The sequence below is a fragment of the Lynx rufus genome, unplaced genomic scaffold, assembly GCF_022079265.1.
Source record: "Lynx rufus isolate CCGP_SWC_20201006 ecotype Redwood Valley unplaced genomic scaffold, mLynRuf1.p SCAF_5, whole genome shotgun sequence".
Lineage (NCBI taxonomy): Eukaryota > Metazoa > Chordata > Mammalia > Carnivora > Felidae > Lynx > Lynx rufus.
In genome coordinates this window covers 31,114,377-31,135,587 of record NW_025814867.1, presented here as the reverse complement: position 1 = coordinate 31,135,587, position 21,211 = coordinate 31,114,377, and the positions used below count along the sequence as shown (strand labels likewise).

Here is a 21,211-nt window from a genome sequence, read left to right as displayed (position 1 = left end):
TGACAGAACGACATCTGGAGACTCAGGAGCTGGGGTTTGTTTGAAGAAACTTCCCTACACGAGTCATGAGCAAAGGGAAATGGATGTGGGAGAAGGGAGAGGGCTCATGGGGAGGAGTACAAAAGGAGAAAAGAAAAGAATGTCATTGGTGAGGAAGAAAATGGAAAACTGCCTCTGTTTCTTCCCTCTACCTCCTTCCCTTTCTTCCTGTGGATCGGTGACTCCAGCCCCGAGTGGGAGCGGAGTTTACTCTTGGTTGCCCCGATGCATACTGTTTTGTCTTCACTTCTGTTGAACATCACCCTTTCATATTTTTATTATTATGTTTTGGTTTCCCACGGCATCTTATACATGCTTCTGTCACTAAGAAATGAAGATTGCCTATTAAGAACAGGTCCAGTCTCTTCTTCACTGATTTAATGCATTTCTTAGCTGAGAAGCCACTCTTTCCAGAACATTCCACAGTGGTCAACCTCTGGTTCCCTCTTGAGCATGGTCCTTTTCCTTCCTCTCCTCCCCCCAGAAAATGAGAGTTCTCATGCCATTGCCGTTGGTGACTGACTCATCTGGACCCTCATAGAATGAATGCTGTTCAGGATCTTCTTCTGATGACCTGCCAAGGTGACCCCTATTCTCAGGAGGTCTCTAGGAGGGAAAAAGTCACAGAAAAGGGCACGTTAGTGTTACGGCAGCTTTTCAAGGATCACAACTCATCACAGAAGGCAAGCTCTTGAATTAGGTGGGTAGGCAAATAAAAGTGTTTAAAATCCAACACTCAGATTACCCAAGTCTTTGGCAAATGCCTACATAGGTATTTTCTTGCTCAATTTCATTTGCTTCATGCAGTGGCCCTCGTCTCCAATGGCCCCCTCCCAACTTAGACAATCCTGGAAGTGTCGTGCCCTGTTCCTCATGTATGGGTGTTGGCTGGAGCAGCCCCTTCATTGTTTCCATGACCCTAGGCAGACTGGAACTTTCGCGCGCGTGTGTGCGCGTGTGTGTTTTAACACTCCACGCACACACGATATGGGGCTTCAGTTATGCTGCGGAGCTTTCTGCCTAAATTAGTGATCACCCACTGAGATTGAAAAGATGTGGGGTTTGCTGGGTTTTCTGATGTTTTTCCCCTGAGTTTCCATTTTCTGCCTCTGTTTGAATTTTAATGTCATGAATTTTTAAGAAGGGTGATCTCAAAATAACTTTCAAATATCTGCCCAAGCAGGAATCTAAGTAATATGTTTAGGATAGGGGTTTGGATTGTACTCATCTTTAAGCTGTGAGTCTTAATTTTGGGGAGCCCATGCATCTTTCCCTAGTTAATAATAATGATAATGTTATAGCATTGCTCAAGTATTTCTCATGTGCCATATACTATCTCATGTATAACTAAGGAAGCAGTTCATGAAAATTGACAAACCACTCAAGGTCAGTAATAATAATTTAACAGCAGTTGTTTCTTGCGTGCATTCTGTAGGCAGGCAATAGGCCAAGTGCTTTGTATACATTATTCCATTAACCTTTCACCACAAACCAATGAGATGGGTACTCTTATTTTTTGCTCATTTATGGACAAGACAAGTAGGGCTCAGAGAAGTTAAGTAACATGCTCAAGATCACACAGCAGGTAACTAACTGGTGGTGCAACTGGGGTTCAAATTCAAGACTACTTGGTTTTCAGCCACCCTGTAGGGCTGCTCTCAGAATTGTTCTAAGGTCCTGACTATATTCCCCCAAAGGCCCCTGCCCCTGGCATAGCAGATCACTTTGTACACCAGACCCACGAGGCTGCACCAGGCTCCTGTGCTCTCCTCAACACCCCCTTACAGCTGGCGGTCAACCCCCTCAGAGCTGCAGCTGGCTCAGATTGTCAAATTGTCCATGTCTTTTCAGCAAACACTTCTGAGAGGCACACTTGAATTCTGAATTCACAAATTGTCCTGCAATCTATTTTATTTAGTAGCTCATGTTCTTTTTCCATCTTTTATCTCTCAAGAAACAAACTAAATTGCTCCAATAGCGTGTGGGCATTTTTTACTTTGAACTAAATCCCTTAATTTTTCCTTTTCCAGACTGAGGAAATTGCTCCATTGGATTCCTCCAGTTGTGGGGGGTTAGGGGGTGATGGCTCCATACTCAGCCACATCACAGTGAGGAAGCAGGCGCAGCCCCACCAGCATGAGCACCCGTTGCCGCCCCTGAACCCGGGCTCTCCGGTCATCTAGGGCATCCATGCCAGCTCTGCAAGATGGGGAAGCTGCTTTTCCACTGGTAAGTGCTGCATTTGTTGGTGATGGTGGTGCCTGACAATAATTCATAGTGGCAGGGACTGCCTTTATATGGCATCAATGGAAAATGAACTCACATTTAAAAAATGAATTCTGTTGTTTAGTGGATGCTAGGCTAGATGCACAGTCAAGCCATCTCCCTAGGGAAAGCGGAGCTTCCATCATTTCTGGCAAGAATCAACCTCAAAGAGGTAGAGTGGGGGCGCCTAGGTGGCTTAGTTGGTTGAGCAGTTGAGCGTCCACTCTTGGTTTCAGCTCAGGTCATGATCTCACGGTTTTCATGAGTTTGAGCCTGTGTCAGGCTCTGCACTGACAGCACGGAGCCTGCTTGGGATTCTCCCTCTCTCTCTGCCCCTCCCCAGCTCATTTGTGCACTCTCTCTCAAAATAAATACATTAAAAAAAAAAAGAAAAAAGAGGTAGAGTGGGACTCCAGGAAGACTGACTGCAAAGCAGGAGTCTGGGACAGAAGCTGTTCCTCTGAGGTTCAACTGCTGGGGCTGGATGGGACCCTGCCTCTCCCTTGGGACTCAGCAACTGGCCCACCTCGAGAGGGAATCCTGGCACCTAGCACTGTGCCTGACATGTATCAGGCGATCAGTAAGTGTTTGTCAATTGCCCGGAGGACCGACCAGTCCTCTACCGTGGGAAATGTGTATCACAAGCCACCAACCCCCATGTTGTCTATAAACGTTGTGGCCCAGGCAGCTGGTGAAGTCTCCTCTGGGGGGATGTGTCTATTCAAAATTTGACCCTTGCCAACTTGTTTCCAGCCTTGGCTGCATGTTAGAATCATCTGGGGAGTTTTAAACACCCTGATGCCCAGGTCTCAGTTCATACCACTTAAACCAGAAGATCTAGGCATGGAAATCAGCCATCAATATGTTTAAGAAAAAAATTTTTAATGTTTATTTTTGAGAGAGAGACACACACAGAATCTGAAGCAGGTTCCAGGCTCCCAGCTGTCAGCACAGAGCCTGATGCGGGGCTCAAACCCACAAACTGTGGGATCATGACCTCAGCCAAAGTTGGACACTTAACTGACTGAGCCACCCAGGTGCCCCAGGCAACAATATTTTTTTAAAGATTCCCAGGTGAGTCCAGTGTGCCACCATGTACGGGCATCGCTGTATCCCTGGGGTGGACTGGTAGAAGGAGATGGAATTAGCCATCAGGAAAGAAGCCCTCAGGCCCTGCTTTGCCACTCGTGAGCACTGAGTGTTCAGGCACTAATTCACCTACTTTCTGAATCTGCTGAATGGAATGAGTACAAGTAGATGAGTATCTCCCAAACTACAGTTCCACGAAACCCTGCCCCTCAAAAATATGGTTCCACAGTATTTAATAATTTTAAATGGGTTTCTTTATTTCAGGATTTCTCATGGCCTTTAGAATGCTAATATGTGTAGTGAATCTCCAAAAGGGTGATAAAGTACGCAGTATATCCCAAATTTATTTGACCATGGGACCTTTTTTCCAAGGAGAACCTATTAACATTTCCCAGAACTGGTGCTGCTCAGAACATTCTTGGGGAAATGACGGACTAATGGATCTTTAAGACCCTTTCTGGCTCTCATCTTATTTGAATAATTTTAGTTTTCGCATTCCTCCATACTCCTGTGGGAATTGCAGACTGGTAAATAATTTGTGGGAGATGGAAATGTATGCTTATTCACACGCGCTATCTAAGTATGAATATGAGCTCCCCACACGTCTGAGATTGTTGCTGAATCAGTGTAGTGCCTCTTCCTGCTATGTTGTTGAAAGTGCTGGCTGGCTGTGTTCTTTCCATCTGGATGCTCTTTTTGATGGGTTAAGTTTGAAAACAAACGGAGGAGAGAGTCTTGATGATTAGGCAAATGACATACGGCTATGCCTTTGAAGAACTCTCATTTGGGGCCAGACTGGACCTCAGCTTCCCCACCCCACCCCTCCATCTTTCCAGGGCGCTTCGCCACCAGATCTGATTCTATACAGAAGTGGAGCTCTGGGGGTGAGGCAGAAATCAAGACTTGTACCATGAGCAATAGCAGGGAAGGAGCCTTGATCCCCACCCACGGGGTACAGAGAGGAGATTCTCATCACTTACTCTGATGTCATCTGGGTGACCAGCTGGAGGGAGGTGAAGCCAGCGGTGAGGAAGCTGTCCCTGTACTGGACCATTTTGATGGCACTGAGCCAGTCATCCACGGTGGTAAAGGCCGTGAAGTCTGGAATGGAGCGGTCTAGCAGGGGCTGGGAAGGCCTGAGAGAAAGAGAGAGAGAGAGAGAAGCAGGTAACCCCACAGCTGCAAAGGTGCATGGATAGAGCCACACTCTGGGAAGACAGCAGACTTCATGTAGGATGAGAATTCTTTCCTGACAGGATGAAGATTACAGGGGAGCCCTGTGCTGACCCTTCTTGCCTTACAGAATCCTGAGTGGGCATAACTTCTGGAGGCGAGATGGCTGGTACCCCTGCCTACGGGCCCTGTCTCGCATCAGTCAGCTCAGACAGCTAGACTGACACAGCATGAAGTCTGGAGGGAAGAGAAGGCCCATAACTCCTTTGTAAACTGGAACCTAGGAGCTTTACCATCCAAAGTTTCACCATTAAAAATATATAAAGTTCACTACAACCTTCCCAAATCTATTGGTACCATTTTTTTTTTTTTTTCCTGGTTCTATCCTCAGCTAATTGGAACAGAGCAGCTCTCCGCTGATCTTCTCTGGGACATTCTCAAAGCAGACACTTCACTATCCAATCCACAAAGCAGGGTGCCACCTTAATATATCCCTCAACTCCCAACACCCATGCCCAGTCCTTCACCAAGAATTAAAGATTTGACCTCCAAAATATCTCATACTCATCCACCTCTTTCTGCATCATTACCCTGACTGAAGACCCTATCTTCTCTGCCATTATTCCTGCAATATTCTCCTGTCGGTCTTCACGCATGTTCCTTCCCCTCAACATAAGGTCCACACTGTGGCCTGGTGCTCTTTGAAAACTGCAGGTGCGATCATGTCCATAACCTTCACCCTGACCCTGATTTGTGTCAAATCCTTCAATGGGTGCTCGCTACTCTGAAAATCAAGCCCAGAATTCTTAGCAGGGCCCACATGTTCTGAGCGTCTGGCCCTCGCTCACCTTGCCAGCCTCAGCCCTGACCCAGTCCCCTCACAGACTGGACTCAGAACACACTGGCCCTGTCCTTCCTACCCTCGAGCCTCTGTTCATGCTGTTCCTTGGTCTGGAACACTTGTCCCTTGATTCCCATCTTCCTTTCATTCAATTCATGCATTTCCTCCCTTCAGTGCTCAACTGGAATAACACTTATCAGAGATGCCTCCCTGACACCAGGTATCGCATGTATCCATGCTCTCCAACACCACGCACCTCCCTGCCACAGTGGCTATCAAGGTCTCAATTTTGCATTTCTTTGGGTGATCATCTGGTCTTGCCCCTCCTAAATGATTCAAAGTTCCATGAGGACACGAATCATGTCTATCTTATTCATTCTATACTGCCAGCAAGGGGCACAGTGCTTAGCACATACATGCCCAATAAACTTTGGTTGAAATATTAATGTCAGTTAACACTGCAATGTAGAGGAATAATATACAGCTGACAGCTACTGACAGGAGATGAAAATTGTTCTGTGCATTTGCTCACAACAAATCCGATGGCTTTTTATTTCTGTGTCCCATAGCAATCAGGGCCTTTAGCGGCTAATAGGTTGGCCAAGGTTCCAAGTCTGCAGCTCTACCTTGTGTGGTTAACAAAAAGTGTGCCTTCTGGAAACAGGATCTCCCAGAAGTGGGGCCTCATACCACTCCTATCAGACACATTCAATTATTACAGAGCCCAGTGCCCAGCCCATCTGAAGCCAACAGACAGTGGAGACCCAGACAGGTATCTTGATATCTGTCTATAGCCCATGCTGTAGGCAGGGAATATTTTAGAAAGATGGAAAGGAAAAAGGAAACAGGAAGTCTTGGAATCTCTTCCATTAGTGGATAAGGTTAGCCACCTCACCCTTGCTCTCAATAGATCAAAAGGCTAGCAGCCTTGCTATTGGGCCTGCCCCTAGTTATGAGACCACCCACACCTACGAACCACCCTATTCCACGAGACTCACACGGCGGTGATGGTTGCCACAGTCTTGAGACTTGCCGGGTTCCGGATCATCTTGTCCAGGGTGTTGACAATTTCCGCAAAGCGGGGCCGGCTGTTACGGTCCTTCTGCCAACAGTCCAGCATGAGCTGGTGTAGAGCAGCTGGACAGTCCATGGGTGGGGGCAGCCGGTAGTCCTGCTCAATGGCATTGATGACCTGTAGTGACACACATGGGAACGGGTATGATTGGGTGATGAGACACCCGCCAGTCATTCACAAAGTAGCTCCCAAGGATGGAGCCTCCCTCATTCTGTGCTCATATACCTCTCTCCATAATGGATTTGACGTGTACTTGGCTTTTCCCCCTAGACTGTCCCTAGTACCCGCAGTGAGGCCTGGCACACACTAGATCTCTGTAAATGCTTACTAAATAATGAGCTGGTGAATAGCTTGAGCTTCTCCTCTTTTTAAGAGGACATCAGGCCCAATTTTGCAGCTGGCAGTGATGATGAGATGGCACACAGGAAACCTAGTGGACATTTGTTCTTTATAAAGGACCCCCATCAGGAAGCCTGGGTGGCTCAGCCGGTTTGAGATTCCGACTTCAGCTCAGGTCATGATCTCGCAGTTTGTGAGTTCAAGCCCCTGTCGGGCTCTGTGCTGATGGCTGGGAGCCTGGAGCCTGCTAGGGATTCTGTGTCTCCCTTTCTCTCTGCCCCTCCCCCGCTCATGCTCAGTCCCTCAAAAATAAATAAACGTTAAAAAAAATTAAAAAAAAATAAAGGACCCCCACCAAAGCCTGTGGTGGCCTCATCCTTACACTGCTAAGAGAAGAGAAAGGAGGGAAGGAATCAGCCTTTAACAGTGAGCCTACTCCATGCTAGGGCCACTCTCGATGCTTCCTGTGCATTGTTTGCCTTGACCTTCATGATGCAGCAACATGAACTGGCTTGAAGAGAATTTGACTACACAAATCAGTTAAGTGCAATGACAACGGTCAAAATAACAAGGTGAACTTAAAGTGAATATAGCCAATGAGGTTTTGGTAATTTTTGCAGGCTCCAGGGGATAATTTTGTCAAGATCTTAGAATCTTTACATAGTTTGGTCTGCTTTTCATATGGTTGCAAGAGCTTATTTCACACTTTATATCTTAATTTCCAATTCATTTAAATAGATTATGACTGCTCTGTGCTTTTTCTAATAGCAAAAATAACTGTCAATGATCCAGTGCTAAACATGGGAATTTATTACGGTGCCCTCCTACCGTGATGGAAGGCCTGGTGTACAATGAGCACCTTTAAGTGATGTAAAAATGTATCTGTTGAAATGGAAATATACTCACACTGTAATCTTAGGGAAAAGAGCAGGCTGCATAACTGCAGGTATAGTATAATCTTGCTTTTGTAAAAACAAAAATCAAAACAAAACAAAAAAACAGTAATTATACACATGCATAAAAAAGACCCCGGAAAAATAGATGGCATGGCATTAAATGGCGGTTGCCTCTGGGCAGGTAGACACGAGTGCTTTTCATGCTCATTTGTGTTCTTACTTTCTATAATAATTATACATTGATTTTATATTAAAATAAACAGTTCAAGCACCTTCAACAACAAAGGAAATAATTTGGAGTTCAGAGATTTTCAGGTGTTTTTACCTCTACTTTAAAAAATGTCAGATTCATTTCAACGGATTCTTCTTCTTCTTTTTTTTTTTTTTTTAACTTTGTAGATCGGTCAGAAAGTATTTTCAATCAGTTTGTATTTTTACAAATTCTATGCCCAGGATATAGGACATGGAGTGGGGCATGAGATATGACCTGAAGTCATTAGAGATAATCAAGGTGTATTATTCCTTCTATTCTAGGTGGTGGAAAAACAAACAAGGATACAAACCACACTGGTATCAGTTCTATACACAAACTGGTGACTGGGAACGTGCACTTTTGAATAGTATGTTGCTTCACCGATAAATTTTTACCCCCGCCAAACTCCTGTCAATCAAATTACCTGCTTTCCTCTAAGGAGGGCATTACAGTCCATTTTTCCCGTGAGGAAATAGAGGCACACACAGTGGAGTAACTTGCCTGATGACCCACAGCTAGGAAATGGCAGGACTGAGAATAAATCATAGAGGTGTCTGATTTTTAAGTGTGGAACACCTTGAAGCCCACTTTCCCGAGGCCTCTGTGGGGCTGCCATTGTAATCTCGACCTGAAGAGTAGTCCTTGGAGCTGTTTGATATCTTCACGGCAGGAAACAGGGGTATGGAGCTAAACCAAGTAATCCATGAGGAGGAGTGGCCAGGCATCATTCGCATCAGCCTGGCTCATAAACTGGCACCCTTTCCAGCTCCTTCTAGGCAGCCAGACCCAGGGGCCCTGTCACAGAGCCCCCACTCACTGTGAAGATAAGTGGGATTATCCACTGAATGGCCCCCGAGCTCATTTTGGGTTCCTTAAGGACAAGCTAGGCAGGGCCAGCAGGAAGGGCTAGTGTCCATATTCAACTTCTCATGGGGATCGGGGACCCCAAAGTCTTCCAGTGCAGGGCAGCTCATGTTGCCCTAAACTGTTGGCATCTCTGCTCAAATTATGTGGTGCCAGAGCCCCAAGTAGTTAATTCCTCCCACTGACAAGTTTCCTCTCATCTCCCTGTAACAGGAAGGAGTACTGGAGTCAGGGGGCACATCTCCATGGTGTGACCAGCTGGCCCAACCACTCCTGGCAGAGCACCAAGAGACTGGGACCCATACATGGACTGAGTCTTCCGTCTGTGAGGTCTGGGCTAAATGCAACTTAGCTACGCTTCCCCTATCTCCTCCGCATGCCACCTCACTGGAAATTTTGAAGACTATCCTGCCATTTGTTTTGCATTTCCCGTGCCTGTCTGGTACGGTTTCTTTTTAAGAGGATATCAGAACCACTGATCCCTCCTCCCTGTGGGTCGGCCAGGAGTGCAGACCCCCACATGGTGCTGGTGATGGTGTGGCATTGTAGCTAGGGGCGAAGACACTGGAGGCCTGGGTTCAAATCCTAGTTTCACTTCTTATTAGCTCCAGAACCTTGGGAGAGTCACTTGATTTCTGGAAATTGCACAGATAGGGTTATTAAAAAGATTACACGACACAGTGAGGTGATGTTGAGCACCATACACATGAAGGAATGGTAGAGGGAATATCTTCGTCAGATGGAGGCTGTCATTCCTGCCACATCTACTACGGTACTTGTCCCTGCAAAGGAGGTTACTGTTCTGCTGCTGGTCACTGCAGATCTAGGGCCACAGTGTTTTGAGAAGCATGAAGCACATAGTGGGGGGTTAATGGCCAGATTCCTATTTCTCACCTTTCAGGATATAGGATAGCCATGCTCATGTTTACAAAATGGGACTTCGTGCCATTTGCTATCTCTTCTACATAATTTTGTTGTCATTACTCAAGCTGATATTCTGGGAGCATTGATGCCTCTTGCACATTGGAAAAAAAAAAAACCTTTACCTTTCACCCCAAAGAAAAAATTACCTAAGTCATTAATTGATGTGTGGGTAGCATCTATCTACCCAAGCCTTTCGTTGAAGTGCTATGCCTTTGGAGGGGTTTACTCTCTTTAAGAATCTGGGTGTTTTCCAAATTTCCTGAGTATAGAACTTGTAATCAAATTAAAACATCGTTATTTCAAAAAAAATAACTGTGGTCCTCTAATGGGGTTTTGGGATCATTCTCTGTCACACCTGCCTTGCTAGCAGGTGTGGGAAACTGGGAGGAGACATGGAGAAGCCCCTTCCATCCGACCACCTGATGGCTGTAAACACCAGTGACCACGTTTGAATTGTGTGGAAAGATTTGGCCCAAGGTGGGGGGTGTAAGGTATTCTTCTGAGCACACTTGAAAACTGGGGTCAGACCTGGGCCCCCTTCCTTGGTCTGTAACAGGATGAGATAAACGGATGTTGAAAACACTGGCGATTAGAATGAGATCAGATGGCATTTCCAGAGAGAAGCAAGAGTGAGGGTGTGGTGGTGAAGAGAACCAGCCCGAGAGAGGCCACTGTCACCCAAGCAGAGCAGGCTGCCACCTCACTTGGAGTGGTCTGCAGCAACTCTTCGGGCCTCTGACGGCCAGCGTAAGCCGATGCTCTGGGCCCTCAAGAGCTGGGGCAGGGAGGGGAGAGGGGCTGCCTTTGTTTCCCCTGTACCCGGAGAAGGCACGTGCTGGGGGCTGGGGTTGGATGGGTTGGGTGGGGACAGGGCAGGCGGTCTGACTCATGTGCCTCGGGGAAGTGACTAGAGCTTCCTGAGGGATGAGAGGGCCCCTAGCCTCGCTCAGACCACATTTCCTATTAGTGAGCTGGGCGGTACCTGCTCCACCTTCCGCAGGGGAGAGTGAAGTGGAGAAGCTCGGAGCAGTGGAGGAACCAGGGCAGAGGGGGTTAAGTTGAGCTCTGATGTTTCAGTAAAACCACAGCTCCTCTCCACAGACACTGCCACTCTCATTATCTCTGTCAATCAGATCCAAGCAGCAGAACTTCCAAGTTCTCTCTCTGGCTGACAAACTCTCTGTACATGTTCAAAGACCTTCCTGGGCTCCGGAAGCCCAATTACCAGCACTCCGACTTGCCTCTGCAATTCCCTTTCTTAAGGCCTTTCAACTGTCATCTGTAGAACCCTTTACTGCCACCACCTCTGCGGTTTCTGATGAGTGTGGCTCTAGCCCGGCCACTTGCGGCCCCTCCTGGCTCCCTCTCAGGCCGGGCCGGTTCCGAGTGGGCCAAAGGCACCCCCACCCCGCTTTCCACCCAGAGCACAAATGCACTTGGGACAATGCTTAGGGGCCTCGTGTTGGAGAAATACAACAAAATTGGAATAAACTGCTAATTTGCAGATGTTCCTCTTCCCTTTGAGACCCAGCTCAAGCATCAAATATCTGGGAAGCCTTTTTTACCTCCCCGCCTCGCCTAAATGTTCCCACAGCCCCATGTAGTAGGTGCCGCTGGACTGGGAACAGCCGAGAACGGAACCGGCAAGCACAATGCTTAGCAGCAATGAGTGTTTGCTGAATGAATGATCTGGGAATTCTGGAAGTCTAATATCAGAAATTCCATTTGTTTTCAGCAGAGGTGAATTCATTTGCTGAGAAGATCTTGAATGTCAAATCTTGCCTGTCAGTTTCATAATCCATTCTATGTGTGCTGAATTGTTCTTAATAGGATTAGAGTCTCAGAAAAGGGCCTCCCTGTTTCCTGGATCACATTTATGACTGCTCCAGCTGACGGTATGGATGCAGCCGGGTGCGGCTGATTTCATGAGCGCAGCCTCGGCATCAATTCTGACACTTACTGCTCTGACATGCTACGGGGCAGAGGCGAGGCGGGGATAATCATAGATGAGAGGGGGCCTACACGCCACACGTGGCCCTGGGACCTGGTTAACAATGCAGCCGTTTCACCTGCCCTGGGCTGACGCCACTGCGCCCATGGGATCAGGGCGCACATTCACAGCAGGAGCCCAGCTCCCAGATCACCACCTTTCTCAGTCGCCTGAGCACCTGCCATGGCTCTAAACCTCGGGCTGGAGAGAGGGCTCACTGAGGCCAGATTTCTCCAGTTAACAGGGCCCCAGAGCCACCAAGCATGGAGGTGCTTATGGTGCAGCTGATTGCCCAGTGGAGCAGATCTGGACTGGGGAGAGCCCTGCCTCATCCTGCTGCTAGGTTGGGAAAGATAATAACTGCCCCCTGGGGAGATGGGAAGAGTAAGAACAGAGGAATGCAGGTTTTGCAACCCTCTCAGCTCCAGGGGGAGGGTATGTATTGAAAATACAAAAGCGGAATGGTGGGGGTGGGGGGGGGGGAGGGGGGGGCGGGGAGGGGGTGGCGAGGACAGCCCAGGATCAAAGGCAGTGTGGAAATTCAGATAGGACTTTCGATTGGGGCCTTAACAAAGCAAATCATCCTCAAAAGGCTTCCTCACCGCTTAATAGTTATGAAGCAAAGGGTCTCATCTGGAACACCACTGCTTAAAGCATCTTAGACGCTTAAAGCCTGGAGGGGTGCTCATCACCTCTCCAGAGACAGGGTCCCACTCCTGCTGGCCATCTGAATCTGACCAACTTTGGGAAGCTTGCTCAGCTCCTCCTTCAGTGACAGGTGACAGGCCCCCAGAAGAGTAGACTCTCAGGAAAGAAGGGCCCTTTCCAGTTCCTCTCTTTAAAGTTGAGAGGTGTGAGCTACATAGAAACTGCCACTTGGGGCACCTGGGTGGCTCAGTCGGCTAAGTGTCCGACTTCAGCTCAGGTCACGATCTCGCAGTTCATGGGTTCAAGCCCCGCGTCGGGCTCTGTACTGACAGCTCAGAGCCTGGAGCCTGTTTCAGATTCTGTGTCTCCCTCTCTCTGACCCTCCCCTGTTCATGCTCTGTCTCTGTCTCAAAAATAAATAAACGTTAAAAAAAAAAAAGAAAAAAAAAAAGAAACTGCCACTGGTTCAACACAGCACATCTGTCAGAGACCCCGCCCACAGACTAGCTCTGCTCCGCCTCTGTCGGAAGGACAACACAGGGGCTGCATGCTTTGAAGCAGGGCAGAATCTCCTACTTCATTTGGGCCTGCTGTGTTTCATGGCCCACAGCCATTAGGAACCAGCCCTGGAGCTCCCGGGTTGGCCCAGGTACCTTTACAGGCTCTGGGGCTATCGGGATTGTCATATCTCCATGCTGGACTCTTTGATTAGTTCAAACACTGCTGCCAAGGGGGTTCCTGTATCTCCTGTCTGGACATCTCAAGTTCAGGTTGTGAGGCCCTGAGCTGAAACCAGAGAGGAGGGGCTGGCATGCCACTGGCTGTGGGAACCCTTCGATGGGGGTTTGTGGCGACTGGGTACTGCTGACACTCACATCTTGGTTGGACATATCCCAGTAGGGTCTCTCTCCAAATGACATGACTTCCCACATGACGATCCCGTAGCTCCAGACATCGCTGGCAGAAGTGAACTTGCGGTAGGCAATGGCCTCTGGAGCTGTCCATCTCACGGGGATCTTCCCTCCCTGGAAGAAGGAGAAGCCAGTCAGCCCAACTGTCAGGTTTCTAGTCGAAAGCAGGAGAAAATGAACTCAGCATGCACGTGCTTTCCACTCTCCTGCCCTCATGTCCGGTGAGTTAGGACATCCAGGATAGCCCGAGCCCCATGGGCAGGCCTCCATTACGCACCTGCAGACAGGGGCTCAAGGAGGATTTGTGTGACCTGTGCTGGTCTCACGCCATAAGTGGACACACCACCGTGAGGCCATGGCTGTACCGAAGCTTCGTTAGTCCCCAACTCCCTGCACACCGATCTTAATGTCACTGTTAGGAGGTGGGTGGTAGAGGGGGTGTAAATGGTGTACATGCACCCCAACACCCAATTCCCTACTACAGGAGATTGGCTAAAGGAGCCAGGAGATGTCAGGTGCGACTGTCTTTGTTCCACAGCATTTGTAGCCTTCATAACATTGGGTCATTGGGTCGGCAGAAGCAAAACAAACACAAAAGTGGGAGCCTCCTACTACAAGATCACTTTCCTTGTGTTTCACCTCTTGCAGGGGGTTGAGGGTGGGGGGAACAGTTTCCTCACCCTGCAGCTTGCAGACAGCCCTGGGGCTGCACTGGGTTTAATGGGCCGGCGCTGAGGTCTCTGCAGGTGCCAGCTATTCCCCCCTGCCTTTCAGTGGAGGTTGACATTCCAAGGCTGGAGGTAGACACTTCTCGCTTTTAGGTCTGCTTCTCCTCCTTGCCCTCCAACCCCACACTGGATGCTTCCAACCTGCTCTCTGCTTGGCCCTCAGCTTGTCTGCCAGACGTTGGCCTGTTTTAAGGGATGACTATCCATCCATTCATTCGCCCTGTCAACATTAGGCAGTGAGCGCTGCTTTGTGCCAGGCACTTTTTGAGGAGCTGGTGTCCCAGAGATGAGCCGGCCATGGTTCCCGCCCTCAAGCTGCACAGGGAGTGGGGAGGTAGATAAGACAACAGACACTTAAAATGGGGATATGGCCTCCCTAACCGCAGGGGATACAGATTCCCTGACACAGGTAGTGGGTGGGGAAGGAGCCCAGCAGCAGCCAGAAGGCCAGTGTCCTGTGGGGTTAAGGGCACCTAGAGCCTTTGTTTGGGTTTGGATACAAGTACTGCCCATTCCAACCTGTGTGACCTGGGGCCAGTCACATAACTTCTCTGTACCACTCTTTCTCCTTGGCACAGTGGGGGAAATGATCACACCTATACAGTCAGAACATGGGTTACTGCCCACACAGTGCTTGGGACAGGGCCTGGCATGCCACACATTTGGGATCTGTGGCTTCACCATCTGCTCAGTCCCAGAGGACGAGTACAAGTTGATCAGGCAAAGAGACGGGAGGAGGAAAGTCCAGGCAGAGAGGAGCGTGCACGGGTGCCGGGGGGGGTAAGAGCGAGGATGCAAGGGGGACCCCAGCATGGCTGCAGTTTGGCAGTCCCAAGGGTGAGTGTGGGAAAGGGGTGGAGGGCAGGGCACCAATGCCACTCCGCACCCCAGGGTGAAGTGGGGGACACACGTCAACGCAGCCCTCCACAGCTCGTCAACCTCTAGAACAAATACGATCCTCATTTTCATTTCTTCCTGCCAACTAGCCAGCTTTCCCTCCCTGGCCTTTCTCTCTGTCTGGGCTCTGCCGGCACAATACAGGAGGCTCCCTCCCTCCCCTCTGCATCTGCCTCAAGCCTCTGCTGAAGGAGGCTATTTTTACACTGACCGCTCTCACGATCTGTTCCAATCACCAGAGACGCATGTTGGACTTTGGCAAAAATACCTTTAAAATGTGTAAGTGGTTAATCTGAGTGCGAGTGACAGAAAAAGGAGCAAGCAGCAAAGTGTATTTATATCTGGTTTCCTGACCAGGGCCTGAGAGGAATAACGGCTGCCCGGCCAGGACCTCCCCAGATGCACATCCAGCTTCCTGCAAAGAAGACAGTCCTGATTTCCCCTGAGGACCACAGGCTTTTGTGGTGGGAGATGTCCTCAGCTCAAATGCCAGCAACATGACAAATGCCTGGAGGGCAGGCCTGGGCCTCTGCAGCAACAGGGTGCTTTGTTCTCACCATCCCCCAGAACATGCATGAGCTCACTGGTTTTATCTGTAAGGCACCCATGGCTGGGAAGACAGGTGGAACATTCAGCCAGTGAACCGGGAGTTAGCAAACACCTGGAGGCCAGTGTCCACCATTGGGGTGGATGCCACGCCTGGAGAAGGCCTGGCAGCCCCGTGGAGGGGTTTCTGCTCCCTCAGAAGCAGAAACTGGGTGAAGTGAGGCAGGAGAGAGCAGGAGTTTAATTCAGGTGACTGTGTGTGTGTGTGTGTGTGTGTGTGTGTGTGCGCGCGTGCGTGCATAAGAGAGAGAATGGGGCTCCGTAAGAACTTATCAATATGTGTGAGAGGAGAGTGGGAGACAGAAAGCTTGGCTGTGTAGGTCTGTGAGTAAGAGAATTAGGGCTTATCTTCTGTGTGTATGTTTGTGTCAGGGAGAGGGGGAGGGGACTCGAAAGTGCCATTCTTCTGAATTTCAAAGAGGCGGATTGGGAGTCTGAAGGTGTCCTCTCTGCCAAGTCTGGAGCAGACCCCAGGGGCTGCCGGTGACAGCTGTTGAGTTGCTCCCTCCTGCATGTAAAGTGGTGGAGCCCAGCCTGCTGGCAAAGCGCCTCAGCCCTCCTGCCACCTTGTGCTGTTGGGCCTCACTGAACACAGAGTTTGGCCTGTCATGGCCACCTCCCCCCCCACCCCCCCCCCCCACCAATCCCAGCGGGAGCAGAGCCTTCCAGAAGAGCCTTCCAGGACCGACAGGTGACAGCGTGTCACACCAGCTCTCCCACTTAGCCAAGAGAGCAGGAGATGCCGACCTCTGAGGCGAACCAAAGGAGGGAAAGTCAGGGGGGCATAGGGATGGGTGCTTTCATTCCTGGGAATTTTAAACTATTCCTCCCAGCTTTTCAGACATCACTTCATGAGCGTTGCCTTCTGATGCTCAGAGGTAATTATGGTGATGATTATTTAACTCGTCTTCGGTTATGTGAGAGGAAAGCTATTAACGTAGAGCATAGTGACCAGCCCCATGGAGGGAGACCAGAAGAAAAGGCAGTGGAATGGTGTTACAGAAGGCAGGGTTTTTGCCAGGGAGGACGGTCCTCCTGCTGGAAGAGAAGTCTGGACCAGAAGGCCCAACCACTGCATTCATATAATTGCAAAGTGCTCTCAGAGTCACTGGCTCTCTCCAAAGCAGGCATGAGGAAGGGCCACAGAGAAGGAGTGATTTGCTCTGTTGGATGGGAAGGCACATAAGGGAATAATTCTCAGGGGGAGGAGCAGATGAGGCTCACTGGAAAAGAATGTGCATCCACATGGGCAAAAAGAGGCTGACCTTGGGCTATTTAAGAGAGTACTGTCCCTCCACAGGGTTTCTCCAAGGTGCCTGATGACTGCTACCTCCAGGGACAGAGAGGCAGTCTGCATTCTGCAAGGACCTGGTTTCCCCAGAGCTGCCACAGGAGGTCACTGTTTGGGTGTGGGGGAGGGAGAAGGGAAGAGGAGGGAGGAGGCTCTCACCACCATCAGGGCCCTAGGCTCCCCACAGGACTTACACGCTGTGTAAAGCTTTGCATTGAATGGTTGGGCTGCCAAGAAATTCTTCAAAAGTTTGAAATCCACTGCTTCAGAATAAACATGCCTTAACTCTGGTATAAGACAAACTATAATTGTGTGTGTGTGTGTGTGTGTGTGTGTGTGTGTGTGTGTGTTTGCATGTATGCGACTTGATGAACTAAAAGATTATCTGGCAGTGGATTAATTCTAATCTAGACATCTTCAGGGTCAACTGCCAGCAGGTGTGACCAACAGGTGGAAGGTTTCAGTGTAGAGATACTTTAAGTCCCTCAGCCTCGGCCAGCCTGCAACAAGCATCTAGCCAGCACCCATGCTGCCCAGCATCCTGGTGGAGATGTGGCAGTCAGTGATGAGACTCAGCTCCACTCTCAAGGATCCATGGATAGCCACCATGCCTCCCAGCCAGTTCATTCTCTTGTCACAATAAGATTAAGTAGACACAGCTCATAGCTTTGGTTCTAAAACCCAATTGTAGAGTTTTACAGGCCAAAGTCTTAGCATAGTGCCAATTCCCCTTGCTGATTACTTATCCTAGTGATGCCCATAAAAGTAATACTTCTGTGGGCGAGGGGCATTGCTACAGTACTTTCCTCTGCCATCTTGTGTGGGATGAAGTCTCACTGGGGATATAGCAGGGTTCCAGACACTCATGAATACTGAGTATGGTGATAAAAGACTTATTCATCAAATATTGGGATCATGCTGCATGTGGAATTCTCTTGAAGTCTGGAAGCAATAGGTTTATGACCAAGAGCATCATGCAGTATCTCTGAATTAATTTCACAATAAACAACTCTCCAAAAGGTTTATAACATATAAAGCATATTGGAGTTGTTGCGGAGATCCACAATGATATATTTGTAAACCACTCAGTATATTATTGTCACCATTAAACAAGATTTATTGAGTTGTGTGGGTTGGATTGTGTCCCATTCCCCCCACCCGAAAACATATTCAAGTTCTAACCTCCTGTACCAGTGAATGTGACCTTATTTGGAAATTGGGTATTTCAAAATGTAACCAAGTAAGATGAGACCATACTGGATTGGGGGATGGACCTAACATCCAATGACTGGTGTCAGAATAAGAAGGCCATGTGAAGACACAAAAATGGGTAGGAGGGAATAACATATGAAAATGGAGGCAGAGATTGGAATGAGGTACCTACAAGCCAAGAAATGCCAAGGATTTACAGCAACAGCCAGAAACTAACAGAAAGGCATGGAACAGATTCAACACCTTGGTTTTGGACTTCTAGCTTCCACAACAGCAAGAGAATAAATTCCTGTTGTTCAAAGCCACCTAGTTTGTGGTGCTTTGTAACAGCAGCTATAGGAAACTAATACATTGAGTATATACAAATTTATCAGGCCCTCGCTTAAAAATACTGCTGTTAGGGATGCCTAGGTGGCTCAGTTGGTTAAGCATCTGACTCTTGACCTGGGCTCAGGTCATGATCTCATGGTTTGTGAGTTTGAGCATCACATAGAGCTCTGGGCTGACAGTTCAGAGTCTGCTTGGGGATTCTCTCTCTTTCCCTCTCTACCCCTCCCCCCCCCCAAAATAAATAGGGGCACCAGAGTGGCTCAGTCAGGTTAACTGTCTGACTCTTGGTTTCGGCTCAGGTCATGATCTCAGGATTCAGGAGTTCAAGCCCCACATTGGGCTCTGCACAGACAGTGTGGAGCCTGCTTGGGATTCTCTCTCTCCCCTTTCTCTGCCCCTCCCCCACTTGTGCTCTCTCTCAAAATAAATAAACTTAAAAATAAATAAATCTTAAAAAAAGAAAATGACTGCTATTAAATTCCCAGGTGGCAGAGCTACCATGGGCTGCCATTAGGAGGCAGTAGGATTTGGGAGTGAGAGATACCTCTGATGGAAGCCCAGCAGATAAACCCTGGGCCCTCTGTGCTGTTGATCAGACCCAGGCCAGTCTACACCTTGAGGAACTGCCTTTTTTTTTTTTTTTTGGCAACGTGAGTGTGGTGTGGTGAGAACTTCAAGGGCAGCACCACGGCAGTTCTAGCACGGACAGGGGTCAGAAGGCAGTCCTGACGATGATGCTGGAGCCACCATCACTTCTCCTATTCACTGGAAGTCATGCCACGCCTGAGGGAGAGTCCACCCTCGCTCTACCAGAGTGGCCGCAGAGCCAGGTGGCCACTCCAGGCCTAGGCAGCTGCATCTCAGTTGTACAGTTGAAGGCAGTGTCAATGTCCTTATTCTTGGCTTACCCACAAAACCTAGCCTAGTGGTTCTCCGACTTGGCTGTCCATTGGAATCACCCTGGAGAAGGGTCTTTTCTTTTCTGTTTTCCTTTTCTTAATGCCAGTGGGTATTAGAATTTATTTAGAGTCTCTGGTTGTGGTGAAGCCTGAGCACTGGTAGGTTTTAACATTTTAACATGCTTCAGGTGAGTCTAATGTGCAGTCATTAGTCACAACCACCAGCCTGGAACAGTGGTTCTTAAATTTGAGTGTAGATAAGAATCTCCTAGACGTCTTGTTAAAACACACATCACAGAGCCCTAACCCAGGCTTTCAAAATTACTTGTTCTGGAATAGGGTTTGAGTATTTACATTTCTAACAAGTTCCCACTGTGGTTCCCACACTTTGAGAACCACTGGCATATATCTACCGAGCATAAATCATGGATTGAGCGAGGGCTCATCTTGAGTATAACTCTGAGCGCTGTTGATGGCTAGGTTGAGTAGGAGTCTGAGACTTCATCTGGACTCAGCAAGGAAGAGGGCCGTGACTCATGAGAAATGTCTGCCACAGGTTAGAGAATGAATGGCTATAAATATATGACGAGTATTTGCCAATATTGCACTAAACCTCAAAAGATCTCAAAAGGATGGGGGAAAAAGGCAGCAAGTTGGTTTCCCCAAAGTTTCCATCAAGTACCTCTGTGGCCCAAGGGAAATACAGGGTGAACTAAAGTTTCCATTGCACAGAAAATGTCCCACAGAAGGGGCCTTGGGACAGTCCCTATGGGGCAGTGGCCATCTTGACTCTGCAGTTGACCAGCCTGGGTGAGGCATCTGCCTGTGAGAGGGGCTCTGGGCAGCACTCTGAAGACAGTTCAGACACAGATGGTCCTGTCCCCAGGGTGCATCCATAGGACACGCCCTCCCTCCTCCTGTTCCCAAGTCACTGTCCACTGCCCTGGACCAAGAGGTCTAATGTGGCTCTAAGGATTAAAATCAGAAGGTATTTTGGAATGCACATTTCTATTTAAAAGCACTCTGAAAGTACACCGACCCGTTTCCCCCAACCTAACCAACAAAGTGATTTTTCCAGATAAGACCGGTATCAGCCAGGAAGGAAAAGCAGGTTCTGCCTAAAAGGTTATCTTTCTTGAGTGTTACCAGCTTCTAACAGCCAGTGGAAATGGCTCCTGGCTGCTGAATTGCAATTGAATCTATATAATAAAGAGGCTGTTCCTAGTTCCCCAGGATGCCAGGAATTTGCATGAAAACAGTCTCTCCATCTTCTGAGAGAGTTCATCTGGCCCCACTGCTTATTTCTTTCCAGAAGCCACAATCTTGATGGTGACACTGTAATTTATTACCATGCTAAGGATTATGATGCAGCATACAGAGAATTAGAACTTTAGGTGAGAAACAGGCTGCAGGAACAGGTGAGCTTTTGGAGAACATGGTCTTATTTGTCATGCAAATGACACAAATAACAGAAAAGGGCTGAGAGAAAAGACAACCCAAAAAGACACACTGCGTTGGCTGCAGACAAAATTGTTTCTAAATAGAATGTTTTTCAAAGCTTTTCTTGAAGCATTAGTTGCTCCTCCAAAATGAGTGACACAATGCATTTCATACTCGTAATAAAATATGTGATTTGAATAACTACAAATGGAGAGATTTACAGTCGGTGGGGTCCTCGTTCCCTCTCCCCTGAGCTTTGTGAGCACTGAAACCCTTCTGTGAGATACTGTGAAAGGTAATTGCAGCCCAAATATCATTTTCCAGCAGCTAGAGAAAGGCCTATTTGGACATAAATTAACTAAAAATATGCGGATGATAGTGTGTGTTTCATGTGTGAAGAACAGAAAGGCCACTTGGTGACGTTTCCCAGCTGGAGAAAAAAAATCCTGTTCAACCAAACAGACACTGTTTCTCTGTACTACACCAGCAGGGCAAACAGCT

The 21,211-nt window shown here is 48.4% G+C and overlaps 1 protein-coding gene across 1 annotated transcript in view; it reads right to left on the bottom strand.

Annotated features, from left to right (window-relative positions):
- Positions 1-264: 264 nt before the first annotated feature.
- EPHB1 (EPH receptor B1) overlaps positions 265-21,211 on the bottom strand; it is a 378,786-nt gene continuing 357,839 nt past the window's right edge. The window contains exons 14-17 of the mRNA XM_047100394.1: positions 13,272-13,421; positions 6,406-6,599; positions 4,374-4,529; positions 265-645 (exon numbers count right to left, since the gene is read on the bottom strand). Coding sequence (XP_046956350.1) covers positions 537-645; positions 4,374-4,529; positions 6,406-6,599; positions 13,272-13,421 — 609 coding nt within the window. The 3' untranslated portion in view covers positions 265-536. The remainder of the gene's footprint in view (positions 646-4,373; positions 4,530-6,405; positions 6,600-13,271; positions 13,422-21,211) is intronic.